General features: G+C 44.7%; 1 protein-coding gene across 1 annotated transcript in view; it reads right to left on the bottom strand.

Annotated features, from left to right (window-relative positions):
- Window positions 1-448: 448 nt before the first annotated feature.
- Window positions 449-15590, bottom strand: part of LOC112572998 (guanylate cyclase soluble subunit beta-2-like) — a 38081-nt gene continuing 22939 nt past the window's right edge. Inside the window, exons 5-14 of the mRNA XM_025253030.1 lie at window positions 9966-10042; window positions 9096-9342; window positions 9015-9030; window positions 8264-8543; window positions 7647-7821; window positions 6742-6887; window positions 6203-6351; window positions 5834-5980; window positions 4398-4552; window positions 449-4095 (exon numbers count right to left, since the gene is read on the bottom strand). Coding sequence (XP_025108815.1) covers window positions 3681-4095; window positions 4398-4552; window positions 5834-5980; window positions 6203-6351; window positions 6742-6887; window positions 7647-7821; window positions 8264-8543; window positions 9015-9030; window positions 9096-9342; window positions 9966-10042 — 1807 coding nt within the window. The 3' untranslated portion in view covers window positions 449-3680. The remainder of the gene's footprint in view (window positions 4096-4397; window positions 4553-5833; window positions 5981-6202; window positions 6352-6741; window positions 6888-7646; window positions 7822-8263; window positions 8544-9014; window positions 9031-9095; window positions 9343-9965; window positions 10043-15590) is intronic.

The raw sequence follows: 15590 nt of genomic DNA, 5'->3' as shown, positions 1-15590 counted from the left end.
GTATTTACTGCGTATGTAGTATCTCTAATGAAAACAGAGAGTTGAAACACTGATCGCTATGCACAATAAAGAGGAGGTGGGTGTGTTATGTACTTATATTAGGTCTGTCAAAGCGCGAGTGTTATTATTGCCAGCAAAATGTTAGCATCAGTTACTAAGCCATGTTAAGGGTGCTATAATAATTAGTAATGCCGTGCTATTGAACTGTTATCTGACAGATGGTAAGGAAGTGATTTTGTTTGTCTGCACACTATTTCCCTCTCATAGTCGAATGATTTAACGTTACACTAAGGTACGAGAACACAACGAACATCTGCAGGCAAACAGCCAACCAGCATGCAGTCAGCGAGACAGACATTTCTTAGGGTAACAATAAAAGAACCACAAAAACATTCTGTAGAAATGTATAACAAATGAGTAAACACGCAATAACGAAATAAAAGGCTTTTACTGTGAAGACAGTTTACTAAAAGTAGCAAAATCGATTATAAACACGTACCACAGACGTACACGCGTGTGTCTGTGAGAGATAATAACCAAGTAGACTTCGTTTGATTCTGACTGCTATATGGAACTATTCAGAAACTCATACCATCTACGTTCATGCTCATACCAATAGAGCCGTAAATCTATAAATAACATTAACTAATTAATCGGGAAATGGGAAAAAGGATGAGGGACACCAGAGAGAGAGAGAGAGTTCGGAACAGACACGTGACTGTCAGTAGCTGGGTTTGCAGAATACTGTATGAAAATTGTTTACCTGATTCCTCAAAACCGACTGCAGCTTAATATACTGACGTCGATCTTTACAAATACTTCTTTCAAGGGTGCGTTATAAAGCAATATTCCAGTGACAGATAAATAGGCATGCTTGGTAACCTGATGTAATACAATTGCAAAAGTTATTTTTGCGTAGTCTCTTAATTTCTGTTTGTCCTTGTCTGTTTGTATGACACGTACGTGTGTGTGTGTGTGCGCGCAAAAATGGTATGTTTGAATGAGAATCAACATTTGAAAACTAGAAACACATCAAGAACGCTTTTCAAAGTATATTAGCTTATCTTAGCCCATTCAAACATTAAATAAAACAGTAAATAAAACACTACACTTTATTTTTTGCAATAAAAATAAAAAGAAATTTTTTCCTAAAGTAAAACTATTTTCTGTAAATGCGCACTAAATGCCTTTATCCTATTCTACCCGGCCACACAGCTTGATCATTAAGGTAGCCAAGGATGCTACCAGGCCCAGGAAGAATAACTGAAGATAAACAGCCATGAGGTCGAGGGACACCGTATACACCCCTCCGGCCACGCGAAAGGAAGGCATTTAGGCACTACACCGAGGTGAGAGGTAATCCCTGGTGGGGACGGATTTCGCACGGGTTACTTTCCGTGGCAGCTTTCTGCAGAAGACATCTGACCTCCTGCACGCTCTTCTGTAACAGCTTGGGGAGGAGATGTCTGACCGAGTCCCTAGCATCGGGTAGAAAGGGGCTTCTTAGAGGAGAAGGAGTTGAAGTGATCGTGGCCGAGGTAATAAAGGAGGGCTTAAAACGACCTGTGGGGCGGGGTCACAGCCAGACAACGAAACGTGGCTTGGTTTGTTTTCTCCGAGCTGGTGTTAGGTAGTCGGCAACGCTTTATATTGCTGTAGCGACGGAAAAGCTTGTGGAAGGCTTCATATAGCCTGAGCTTGGGGCAACTGGCGCTCGTCCGGCACTTCTGGAGCATCAGAACCGAACCGCTGTTAGGGGGGAGTGTCTGGTTTTTCTGAAAACAGTTTCGTGAAGAAAGTTTTGTAGTGAAAGGACAAAATTTGGAATGTTAGCACGAGGCACCACTAACGCCGCAACTCGGAGGTCTTGGAGCTCTAAAAGAAGGGATAATCCCAGCTTGAAAACATAAATGTTGCTTCAGCCAAAAGAACAAAGCCACGTGAAATTATCTGAATGTTTGTCTCAGCACATTACGTCGTTGTTTTCAATACAAATATTGTCCTAGCATGTCAGCGAATTCTCATCTTACAACGGATTATATCATTACAGTCTAGACCAGACCTGGGCAAAGGCCGGCCCGCGGGCCGGATCCGGCCAGCCTCCTGTCTCTGACCGGCCCGCCCGCCAGTATGCATACTATATATACAGTATTGGGTAAAACTTAGTTAACTATATTAGTCCAGTCCTCTAAAACCATCCCAATTTCTCATGCGGCCCCTTGGGAAAATTAATTGCCCACCCCTGGACTCTAGACAGATCTCGCCGGATATCGACAGCGATTCGACCTTCTCTGCGCGCATGCGTATCGCTTGTCATCCGGCGCATGCGCACTGCGTGGGTCGAATGGCTGTTTCGGGTGAAGGTTCAGATCGTGACACCGGCGCCGTAGCTTCCTGTCTGGCACCCGAGAAGGCTCCATTGTCATCTGAGTCGGACGCTGTCGCGGTGACGAATGATAGACGAGACCTCAGAGCTCGCTTTCCGAAAAAAGAAAGAAAAAAATTATGGCGAGCTAAATCCGTGGAGTTGGAGGCCCGGGAGAACGTGACAATGAAAAGAAAGAGGATTCTTCTGACTATGAAAGCGCTCAGATGGCAACAGTGAGCGGCTGACTGTTGCGGTGACAAACACGGAGGCCTCACGTACACCTGTACGCTAGGAGAGCGTTGTTGGTCCATGGATGCCGATGCTAAGTCCATATAGCGCGGATGGAGGTTTTACATGTAGACTGAGTGAGCGAGACCGTCTTTCTCCAGGTCTCAGACATTGCTGAAAGTGTCTTGACGTGTAGAACAAAGATTTTGACTGATGATTACAGCACAGCGGAAGGGAGGTAACTCAAACGTCAGGTGACCGGCAGACCAAGGGTGCCTCTTGAGGTTATTCTTCCTGGAGCTGGTAGCATCCTTGGCGATCATTACGATCAAGCCACAAACTTATATCACTGGACTGCTGGTAGACGATTTTTTCTAGTTAATTGCTAAAACGAGGCATGCGACTACAAAGCTTCCAGTTTAGTCACATTCATTGTTTAGGCTTGCCAAGACTACCAGCGGAGAACTTCGCAAGAGGCTAAGCGTTGGTCTTGGCAGACAGACAGCAATCCACCTCTACACATCCATGATCAAGCTATGTTGACTGGGTCGAATGAGATAGTATACATTTGTAACCAAAGTGATATTTATTACATACTTCGTGATATGATCTAAAGACTCAGTGACAATAACATTACAGCCGTGAAGTGAAAATGTAAATCTGATGCTAAATATAAACTTTTAAGTGAAAATAGTTGTGCTATCAAATATGTACATTATCAAATAGCTATATTATCAAATATGTACAAGTAATGAGTAGCTCTACGTTTACTTCGCAACCGCGACGTAAGCTTTCGCCATCGCCATCGCCATCGCCATCGATAGCAAGTATCCTGTCATCAGCACGACATCGCGAACACCACGGCATGTATCATGTCACGACAACAATAACAAATAGTACATGATGGGTAACAAGTCTTGAGTGTCACGTGAGCAATGGTGATCTTCCTCGGTTTGTCTGACAACAGTGTGGAAGCCGTCTTTCCTTCATCTTCTCGGCAATCCCTGAAGCAATCAGCGGGGAGTCGATGGAATGCACCAGCCCACGACACAGAGCACAAAGAACAAACGTCGAATGCAACAGGTCATAACACAGAACAATAAGAACTGCGAACTTTTTCCGTGGATGTCGGCTGCAGCTGATTGGAAGCAGACGACAGGAAGGTGTAGTTGGGTTTAACAACTCGTGGAGAGATGGGCATGGCCCGACGGTCGGGTGCTTCGTGCTGGCTCCTCACGTGCTTGCGCTTCTCCTGGCTGTCAAGACAATGTCCACTGTCTGTGCTCCCTTCTTCTGAAAGTTTGGTTACGTAAGACGCAACGGGCTCTGTCGTTTCTTGTTCATCGTTTGTGAGGACAGGAAATGACATAAATTTGTCTTCCGGTTCAGTAACGTTGATGTGCCCATCGCCAACTAGGAAGTATGTCGTTAGTAGACCTTTGCCCTTGACCTCAATGAGTCCCCTTTTCTTCATCCGGAATCCCTTGTTCACGAGCTGGCTGCAGACACACAAGAAGATCTGTAAGTGAAGCTCCCTTAGGTCCAATGTTGATAAGTAAAGTACATTTACTGAGCTTCTCTGACAGGGAGGGGCAGGAAAAAGATATCAGAAAAAGGAAGAAATAAAGGAGAGGTTTTAATACTGGTTCAACTGTTACTCTAGTAACTGAGCTAAAATATGTCAGATTCGTCAGAGCACCTTCCACCTGCGGTACAACTTCGACAATAGTCCACCGTCGTGTGTGGGAACTCAGAGGAAGATCACGTGACTGAGCTACGTTACTAACAGTGGAATACTCACGAGAAGACCTCGCGACTGAGGTGGATCCTGCCGGGGACGGAGTGGCTCTCCATGCGGGAGGCTGTGTTGACAGTGTCACCGAACAGACAGTAGCGTGGCATCTTGATGCCCACCACACCCGCCATCACTGGCCCTGTGTGGATACCCACCCGGATCTGCCAAAAAATCCAGATGAGGGTAAGAATCTGCAAGCTCTTCAAAGATGACGAGCAAATGACAGCAAATGTAGTATCTCAAGCTTGTACACTATCTTAAGCTTTGTTCAGTAAGGAATATAACCAAACTGAAATGTAAAACTTTGGAATGCTAACTAAATAAACAATAAAGAAAAGCAGGAATAGTTTTCTCTGGGTTTAAACTGAAGTCATAGTAGTGGAGGACATGGAGCCAGCGCTCTATGGGACCAGGTACAACAAGGAGCAGCACGCAGACGAACACTGATGAGAAAAAAACTACAGATGTCCTCCATGACAGGAGAAAACTACATCGTCAGTGGTTCATACTATTATGGTCTTCACAGACCCTCAATTTACGCTGGAAAACTAATGTAAGTTTATTACTTAGGGCGAAGGATGGAAGAAGCGATAGAACGAAAGATTAATGGATGGATGAATGGATGGTACAGTCATTTACCCTGTTGTATGTAATAGTACACAGTCCATTAACCTTAGTATGTGTGTGGTAGTAGTAGCAGTCCACCATCCATTAACCTGACTTGTTTCACATTTTAACCGAGGCCGAGCATTGTGACTGTCATTAAAGTAAACAGCCATGATGCGTGAGACACAGACAGTTCTCTGAAGTCACAACATAATGTAGACAGCTATTGTTTGGGACTGGCAGAACTGATTTTCATCCTTCTAAACCGAAAGCTACAATGACGAGGACCAAGGAAACTTATATGAAACATTTGTCCAGGACTAACGCCGTCTACTGCAAACCATGGTGCGTGTAAGTACAGTCGTCATGGACAGACGGTGGGGAACAGTGACTGGAGAGAGTGAGTGCGGCAACGACATGGAGGGAGGTAGGAAGGTAGGGAGGCAGCAGGAAAGGTACATGTGCGCACGCGTGTGCTAACGTCATCAATCACATTTCTCATTAAAGTCTCGCTGGCCTCTCCCAGACTGACCGTCGGTCTTCAGCCCTTCATTTCGGCTCCCTTGAACCAAAGAGATAAATCAGCCGCAGAGATTTATCTCATGCATGCCAGTCTTGGGAGCCAGCGAGAGAGAGACTGTATTTCTGAAGGTAAAGCTCTGTCACTTGTTACATCTTACCGAGTGAGCCAGTAGTATGACACATCAAAGTAAAATTAAAAAATATCATTATACGAAGGAAATATGGGTTTTTTTTAAAAGGTTTGAAAGTCTTTACATCCCGATCTTTCGAGAAAAATCTTATTCAGGCTAGTGTTTGAACTTTAAGATAAAAACCTGTAGAGGTGATCCGGTAGCAGGGGAAGGCACCTGCACAGCCTCTTGTACAATGGTCATGGCAAACCTGGCTACACGCTCCGAGTGGTCTTCCCTCAACTCTGGAACCCCGCCTACAACCATGTAGGCGTCACCAATCGTCTCAACCTGCAGTGATTAGTACATGTGACAACGTCGCGAACACACGTGACATCTTCTCAAGCTCACGTGACAACGTCGCGAACACACGTGACATCTTCTCAAGCTCACGTGACAGCGTCGCGAACGCTTAATATTAGAGGTTGTGAAAACAGAGTTGTGAAAAGTGACCCAAAGTGGAAAAAGCAGAAGAGAACAGTTGTGTGACAAAGTGGAGGACGCAGTGATCACCTTGTAGACGTCCCAGCTGTTGGTGGCGCGGTCAAAGCGCTCGTACATGTCGTTAAGCATATTGACGATGGTCTCTGGCGGACAAGTGGCGGCGATGTTGGTGAAGCCGACGATGTCGCTAAACATGATGGTAGCTTGCTGGAATGTTTCTGTACAAGAGCAGCAGTAGAAAACTAACCTCATGAAAATAAGTAATATTCACTCCTCTTCCACTTTAGTCATCGCTCATGCTAAGCTCAAGGGAAATCAAAGAATAACAGTTTTGGCCATTTACATTTGAGTTAAAAGTACAGAAAATGTCAACCGAATAAACGTTGCCTGAATTTAAATGTGAGATACCACTAAATATTTGCAAGCGTATAGGTTATTTAGTGTAAAGATGTCCACCACAAAATCAGAGATAGTGTCACATACATTTACAAGGAAGAGCAAAGAAAACCCAGACCCTTGTTACTTCATTGCCCTTTCTTGTCACTGACATCAACTCCCAGCCCACCCGCCTCCACTGCCTTCTCACTGACAATAAATTCACAACCCACCCGCCTCTACGATGTCACCGTTCTTGAGCTGCATGGCAACCTTTGGTGGCAGCATCTGATGAAGAAGTTGTTCAGTCTTTCTTTTTTCTACCTCCAGCGCTAGGGAGGTGCGGGTGAGCTCAGCCATAGTCAGGTCTAGCTTTTGTCTGGAAATTTGAAAAAAAGAAAGTTTAACTTCACTTCAGATAAATAGTAATGGGTCTGGTTTAGTGGTGTCGTGATGTAGTGATGTAGTAGTGTAGTGATGCAGTGATGTAGTGATGTAGTGATGTAGTAGTGTAGTGATGTAGTAGTGATGTAATGGTGTAGTGGTGTAGTGGTGTAGTGATGTAGTGGTGTAGTGATGTAGTAGTGTAGTAGTGTAGTGATGTAGTGATGTAGTGATGAAGTGATGAAGTGGTGTAGTGATGTAGTAGTGTAGTGGTGTAGTGGTGTAGTGGTGTAGTGATGTACAGCCTTCACCTCGCGCCAAGTGAATGGAATCAAATCTTTGTTTCCAAGGGGAAAAATGTTGCTATGCTTGTGTGCGCACCTTTGATTTTTGTACTTTTGTGCGTTTATACACTCTACAGCCGTTAGCATCAGGGCGTAATATCAAAACTTCATGAAGGGACTATTTCATCATATTATATTTTACTTGAATATTATTACACCGTACAAGTGCTTTTTTGCGCTTATTTGTCAGACACGTGTTTTGCTCAATGAAAGGGAAAAATGATGTCGAGCAGTGAGTGGAGCTGTTAAGATAAATCAGTTCTTTCAACATGACACTGTTGCCTGTCAGTGGTATTTGTGAGGCGGAACTTTGATATATATATATCTCATAAAGATGATATATGATGTTCAAAAATGCGACCTTTACTAACAAAATGGATCCAGAATAAAGGAAGTGACGAAGTACTCACGTGATACCTATTTCCGCGTTACGCTGTTCATACAGCAGAACTATTTCACGTGTGACGTCAAACAAAGGGATGTCAGCCATGTAGATGTTCATCCTCTTCATTTCATCCAGAGACTTGAGGCGGGGCGACCCGATGAACATGACACGCTGCTCGTCCTCCAGCCAGATCATCTGACCTGATCACGCAGAGTGAGTGAGTGAGTGAGTGAGTGAGTGAGTGAGTGAGTGAGTGAGTGAGTGAGTGAGTGAGTGAGTGAGTGAGTGAGTGAGTGAGTGAGTGAGTCAGTCAGTCAGTCAGTCAGTCAAAGGAGGTACAGACGGCCATTCAAGAAGGTGACTGAATCACGAATTTAAAAAAAATAAACTTAATTTTAAAATGTCAACTTTACCAAAGAAGTAAGGTAAGAAAAGACTTAACTCAATATTGAGGTTACTCAAGCATGCTATCTTTTTGTCTGTTCTTGATTATACTCAAACAGTTGTACCCGACAGGCAATAATGCTGCCCTTAGCTCATGTCAACTTTGTTAGCACGGACCTAGCAGATCCCAGGTAATATTTTAATCACCTCTCATAGTCCTGAAATCACATTAACTTTGATTGCAAGAAGTCCTGGCACCTTTAATATTGAGAGTCTTGCGCGTGGAGCCGTTCCTGGGTTTGATGGAGAGCATGAAGATGGTGTTGGTGAAGCGCTTGACGTTGTCCACGGACCAGCCCATGCGAGGGTACTGGACCGTGAAGACGTCGCCCATCTTGGTGCCTGGGCCGATGCCCGCGGGCAGCAGGCGTCTGAGCGCTTCCCCACACTGCAGTATCGTCAAACTGTCGTCGAAGAAGACGTGATAGGGAAACGTTCGGCAGAACTGGCGCCCCGTGAGCGTGATGGACGCCTCTTTCTGAATAGATAAAACGAGGACAGCGTGTTGGTTATTCCAGATCTTGTGTAAACAAGTACACAACCTCAAGACCTGTCACAGGGACCATTCCGTGTAACGTGCTCACTACAGGTTAGTGCAAGAAGTAGAGGGGGGAGTCGATATGAATAGAGGACAGTCAAGTGGTTGGGGAATGGTGAGGGGGGGGGGGACAAACATGGCAGGAAGTACTCTCTGTTAGCTTGAGCGTCAAAGGCAAACAGTTAATTCTTACCATTCAAATAAATTAAATGACGTGGGTGGAATGTAATGAAATTGGAAAGCAGCACTCCTCCACTTGAAACTGGAAACAGTTCTGCTCTCTTTGAACTAACCTATAAGCTTTGAAGATTTTTGAAAATTTTGTGTGTGTTCGGTCTCTGGTTAAACACACCACTTAGCAGCGAAAACCGACAGGCTCTGAACAAAACAGTTTCTGGCACAACAAAGTACTGACACCTCCATCCTACTAGCGACACAAGAAACAAAGGACTGATACTTTCAACAAACAAGTGACTGGTACTTGTAGCTTACTAGCGAGTTAGGAGGTAGATGTTCACCCCCTGTGGCACCCTCAGGGTGGTGCGCATGGCCAGGTGACGAGTGAGCAGGTGTCGCTGCAGTGGAGTCGGAAGGTCCGTGTCGTCCAGGTCAGGAAAGTGGACACTGAAGGTACAGTGCTCCTGTAGTCTTCCTTCTCCCAGATCCTCCCTGATGCTGGTCAGTTTGGTCAGCTCCACCGTGTGGCCAAATATCTCCGTGCCCGCCGCCCGTATCAGACCTGAACAAGTCGGATCATCACGTGACATGGTCCAGTCCATCAAAAGTCGACATTTTTACGAGAAGGATGCACATCTCCCAATGAGAATAAAGTTGCAGATTAATTTACTAGGCTTCTAGGCTTGAAGTGAGATAAAACAAGAGCAAGAGTCTATCATTCTACGGTAAGATGCATTAGGATGATGATGTTCTTTAGTCAGGTAGATCACAAAGACCGCATACACAGTGAACCGATGACAGAGGAATTTTGCGCGTTAACTTTCAGAAGATTTCGTTAGTAAATAAGCTTCCGGTTTTGCTTCAGAATGGAAAAAGAGCCAATGTGAGCTCTCGTATTGACGGAGGTAAAACAATGTAAAACAGTGGGGACCATCTCTCGGCCGTTCCAATAATCTTTGAGCAGGTGGGTACAACTTGATTCAACCTCTTGTTGTCCCTGACTGCTTATCTGTTGTAGTAACAAATGGACTAGGACATCACACTCTCTATACAGGATTAATAGAAAACTGTAGACATCTGTGGGAGTCTTTCAGAGAAGGAAAAGGCGTTGAAAGTTGTTCTAAAGGGAGATAGTTCTAGGCGTGTAAAGAGATGCTGAACTTTGACCCTGTGGGAGGTACTGACCAACAACCAGAGGAAAGAGCCCGGTGCGGCAGCTGTAGTAGTGAAGGATGAGCTCCCCCTTGGAGTTGTGCTCACATCTGCAAACAAAGAAATTCACCCCGGGTGACATTTAGGACAGGGGAAACCAAAGCAACGCCGCTTTCTGGTAGCTTCGTGTCATTCAAGAGATATGAAATATTATTGTGCAAGTTCAATGAGTAATATTTTTAATGTTTTTGGCTGTGAACTGTGCGCATTAGGGGTTAAAATGCAGTTAAGGGTGATAACAATATCTCGTTGTTGTTCACTGTAACCGGAAAGTCTCCATAATCACGACCTGGCGCGCACACACACACATGCACACACACACATGCACACACACACACACAGAGTATTCACGTAACACTGTAAGCTACTGTAGTGACTCGAAACCTCCGTCTCCAAGACAACGCTCGGGTAAATTGAAGAGCAATGAGATGATAGTGACTGTGACTCCAGACAAACATATTCATGTACAGAAACATTGCTCAGCTAGTCCGTTGTCGTGTGAGTCACGGTGTGTAAGAGTCACGACTTCACTCACTACAACATGGCTGTCAAACGTCCTAGTGACAGTCCTTAAGTCGCTGATTGATACATTGGCCAGACACTTCCATTAACAGGCAGTAAACCTCCTTAACCCACCCGATCAACTCATAATGACAAAGACAGTAATGTTGCGCCGAATTATACTAAGGACTACAAACTTTGCTTGAGGTTAGTTTTGGCTGAAAAAAGTGAAGAAAAAGATGAAGAAGCAGACGACTCTGTGTGCGGGAGAAGAGGATGTGACGTGAGGACCAACTCAAGAAGCTCCTGCACATTGTCTCTCTAAACAAACATGGCCGATAGGACTACGTCAGTCTATTAAAATTTTATTGTCGAAGAACTTTCGTTTGACCTCAAAGTCGTCATAAAATTTTGAGCAAGGCCCTAGAAAATAAACAAAGTCGGTGTTTTGAGGAGAAACACAGGCAGTCGACAGGAGGGAGAAATGAACGTTTTCACCTACTTGGCCTCATTTGCTGGGGTGAGAGCCGCCTTCCGATGAGGGAGGAGTATTTCGATTGAAAATAAACACATCGATTGGTAGAGAAAGTATTGTTTTCCAATCTCGGAAAGTTGGCGTGTCCTTGCTGAACAGGAAGATAAATGGAGATGAAGTAAACCAAATGGAATAACAGACAGGGAAGTGAACTGAAGGGGAGAAAGAGACATGGTTGCAGATAAAGAAACAATCTGTAGACTGGAGAAGTCTCGTGATTGTCTTGGGTTGACAAACATTTCTGGAACCAAGATTGTTCCACGCATGCTGACTGTTAAAGGGAGTGTTATGGCAGATGAATGGACATCCAAGAGAAGAAAGAGAAAAAAATTGGAGGAAAAGAAGAGGCTTGGAAAAGACAACAGCCACGTGGGGCTCCCGGTAGTGTAGTGGCTAAAACACTTGTCACCACTGCAGTCAGAGGCTCAGGGTTCAGATCTCGTCTCGGGACACTCTGTATGTCACACCTGTTCGCAGGGCTGGGCGTCGGCGGTTTTCTGCGGGTACCTCGGTTTCCTCCCCCATCCACCTCCTTTCCCCAATAGCGTGAAATCTCCGCAAGGTTGAAGCACTTTCCTGATAAATAAACCAAGCAACCAACCAACCAACAGCCACGTCCCCTTCCGTGGTCTCGCCAGTTGTCGTTGCTGAGAGAACAACGCAATGATCACCTCCTCTCCTTGCCCAGTCCTCATCCACACGCCCTCCTCGTTCATCAATCTCATCCCCGAGAAATCATTTCGCCACGCATCAGAGATGAAAGCGCGAGAGATCTGTGAGTGAGACCGGGAACTTCAAATAACAGCCGTAACAGCAGACGTGTTGACAAACATTATATGTTGACATATTTCAACTCTTTTTCCTCCCACCAGTCTGACTGAACTACTCGTGGTATCGCTTTCGTTGTGTGGGGGAGGTACAGCGGACACTGTGTGGGGGAGTGGGGGAGTGCACGTCACGGGCTGTTTACTTTTCTCCCCTTGCTTCTGTTGCTGTGTAAACCATAATGTCTAGTGTTGCTGTGCAAACCATAATGTCTAGTGTTGCTGTGTGTCTAGTGTTGCTGTGTAAACCATAATCAAGGTAACGCAAGCCACGTGTCCTCCCAGACAATGTAGGTCGCAACTTTCATCTCCAGCCTCTTTAACTGACTCAAGCGGCTACGAGGTCAGTGATTTCATCTGTCCATTGACCTACTTCATTCAATGCTTTCAGACTAGAACTCAGTGTTAGTCGGTGAGTTCCCGGTTGTTTCACACTGTCGCTCGTAGCTACCGCAGACGACAGAAATCATTCTTTTGAAAAATGATTAGGAAACTCAACTGGAAATTTCCGGCCAGGAAAGACACGTTGAACAGTCTACATCATGTCATGAAATAAGGAGGAACTGCGAAAAGACGAAGATCGTGCCTCCCTCTACAATTCTAAATTCTCAGGTCTTTTTTTTGCCTTTGTTGAGAACACTTTGATCCTACATTCACTCTACCTTCTTGTTTGTCCCATTTGCTGAACCTTAAACGTCCAGCCACGTCCCAGCGGTCTGGAGAAAATCGTCCAGCAGGCCGTTGTGGTGTTTATTTTACAGTTATCTCAAGCACTCCGCCTCACAGAAATCGACCACCATTCTGTAGATTTTTGTAGAACAACATGTTTTGATATCCGATACAGCCAGCGGCTTATTTGAACTTGAGAAGCATCGCCACAAACACATGGCAGGTTGTGATAGGACAGGAAACTGATTTGTAGCGACTGACCCGGGACACGACCAGCACCCAGAGACCAGTGTCCAGTGTCGTTGACACCTGACTTCGTCGAAGGGTTTTTGAGTCCTTGGTGGCTGACCTTTTAGTGTCACACTACCTGTAGTTACATGTGACAAACATCTGTGGTCAGCAGTCGAGGTGCCAGAGGTTGTCAAAGCTGCTGCCTGCCTCCACCTGTCTGACGAATATTTCTTATCCTACAAAATGTCTTACAGTATTCAGTTTTGCTGCAGAATAATTTAAAGAAAGAAAGATACAACCTTGAACCTTGATTGTCCTGGATAACTGACTTGGGGTCAAGGCTGGGGTTAGCCAATCGCGACTAAGAAACCCGTATCGTCCGGTCTGACGGTTTGTCTGATCTCTCATCTACACATTCACAAGGGCCTCAAGTAAAATGGAAAGTCTCAAATTGTAAAAGTGACTAAAGAAGAAAAGACTGTTATTATGGTTGGTTACTTTGGTGGGACAGATTTACCTCGAGGTGCTTTCGTACAATGAGGAGAGAGCGAGTGGGAAATCACCGGGAGATAACCCTAACCCCCGACTGGTAGCCCCGCGAACAGGTGTCACTGAGAGAGAGAGAGAGAATGTCCTGAGACGAGATCTGAACCCGGACCTCTCAGTACAGAGGTGAAAAGCAAATATTTTAGTTACTGCACTCCCGGGCGCCATTTTAATATCCCAAACAGAAATGAGCAGACATCTTGGTGACGGACTCGACCAATGGTAGCTAAGAGGCAGCGAGGGAGAGACACTCACTCCGGAAATGAAGGTCCGTAAATACAAAGTTCAATGAAGGGCCGCTTTTCTTGCAAGCATATTGTTTTTAGTCCAGAAAAAAGGTTTTGAAACATTTTTATATATATTATGTAGAATTAATGATTCACTGCTCAGACCCAGAATGTCCACCTCATATGGATGCCGGCTTATTGGGGACTTCAGAACATAAAGAATGTTTCTTCGCGAAAAATCTAGTTCTTAGGATAAATTATTAAAGTTGCTTCAGACGCAGATGGAAGATTAGACGAGGCCGACCTCACTGGCCGCTCTCACAACATTTAAACCTTCTTTTTCTTGTCTTTACAGAGATAGTGGGGTCAAGAATTCTGTATTCCATTTAAATGAACAGAAATATTGAATGGTCAACAGCGCACACACACACATTTCTACGCAACATATACGACATTCCGTTATTAATTTTTACATTGACTAATAAAATAGTAAGAAAAAATGCACACTACACACATACACTACACACATACACTACACACATTCACTACACACATACACTACACACATACACTACACACATACACTACACACATGCAACACACACACACACACACACACGAGGTGCACTTTTCGACAAGATGCTAAATGGACATGCTTCAAATAAGATGTTTCTAGAGAGTTCTATACACCCCAGTACTATTTATTTTCTGTCTCATGGTCGTGGTGTGAGGGAGCTCAGGCGGGTGGTGACGGGAGGAGTATATATACCGGGTACACGAGGGAGTTGTTAGAACAGTGAGCTAGAACACACCTTGATGTGACGGAGACTGTCTACCTGACATAATAGTCAGTAGTGTGTTGTCACACACCTTGATGTAATGGAGACTGTCTACCTGACCTAATAGTCAGTAATGTGTTGTCGCACACCTTGATGTGACGTAGGCTGTCTACCTGACATAATAGTCAGAGACATCTTTGATGTGACGTAGACTGTGAGTCAGTAGTCTTGATGTGACGTAGACTGTCTACCTGACATACCTGTGATGCAGTCGTTACACCTTGATGTGACGTAGACTGTCTAATACGGCACGTGCTCGGCTACAAAGACAAGGTAGCCTGTTCATCGAGTTCAAACCGCTTGTCGATGTAAGCCAGGCACAATGGCGAACTGTTGTGTATAAACAAGTCTTTGCTCTACTAAAGTGTAATCCTGTCTTTATCATGTTACCTTGGAGAAGTTGTGTCTCTAGTTAACGAGGATGTTGACTTACAGGCATCTACATTTTTATTGACGATAAAGTTGAGGATAATCAATATCTTTATTTAGAATAAAAATATAAAATACAAGTGGTGAAGATTTTTTTAAAAATCCAAGAACGTAGAAGAAACGTAGAGGAAGACAAAGAGGACCTGACGAAGGTGGTTGTAAAACTCGCGATAGCAGGCGGCAAAGAGTTAAAGATCGAAGATAAACAACAGATGACGGCTATAAACAGACGGACGATAAGTGAAATCATGGTAAGGAGGGAGGAAAGTAACAGATGTAAGGTGCGAAGAGAACGTCGATAACGCGACAGATGTTGGACTGAGGATGACAGAGTCGTGTGACTGGGTGACTGAGGACACAGAAGACCGGACTGGGAGGGATGGAGAACAAGAGGGGGTGAGTAGTTGGGGGATAAACAGAACACAGCCTTTATGTCTTGCGGGTCGAGTCCTGTTTCAGGGTTTGTAGGTGGAAACGCGCCGTGCGCCACATCCACAGGTTCAAACCCCAGTTGCGATGTGTCGCATTTGGACCGTTAGTGTTTCAGTTATACCAATTCACCCACAATAAAGACAGCAATAGGAGAAACACCTTTTAAAGAGCTTTTTTAAAAACATTTATGTGGAGTGACTTTTGAGAAACATAGTTTTCTTTTTTTGTGTGTACCAAGTTCAAGTGGAATCGTGTCTCCAGCGACGTGGGACTAAGTCACTTCCTGCAAGGCTGATAGCGATGATGACAGCAAGGAAAGGCTGGTCATTACCATTAAAACCACATGTCATCCCGTGACGACGATA

Source organism: Pomacea canaliculata, linkage group LG9 (assembly GCF_003073045.1).
Source record: "Pomacea canaliculata isolate SZHN2017 linkage group LG9, ASM307304v1, whole genome shotgun sequence".
NCBI lineage: Eukaryota > Metazoa > Mollusca > Gastropoda > Architaenioglossa > Ampullariidae > Pomacea > Pomacea canaliculata.
Note: the sequence above shows the minus strand (reverse complement) of the source record. Positions and strands in the feature narration are given on the sequence as shown.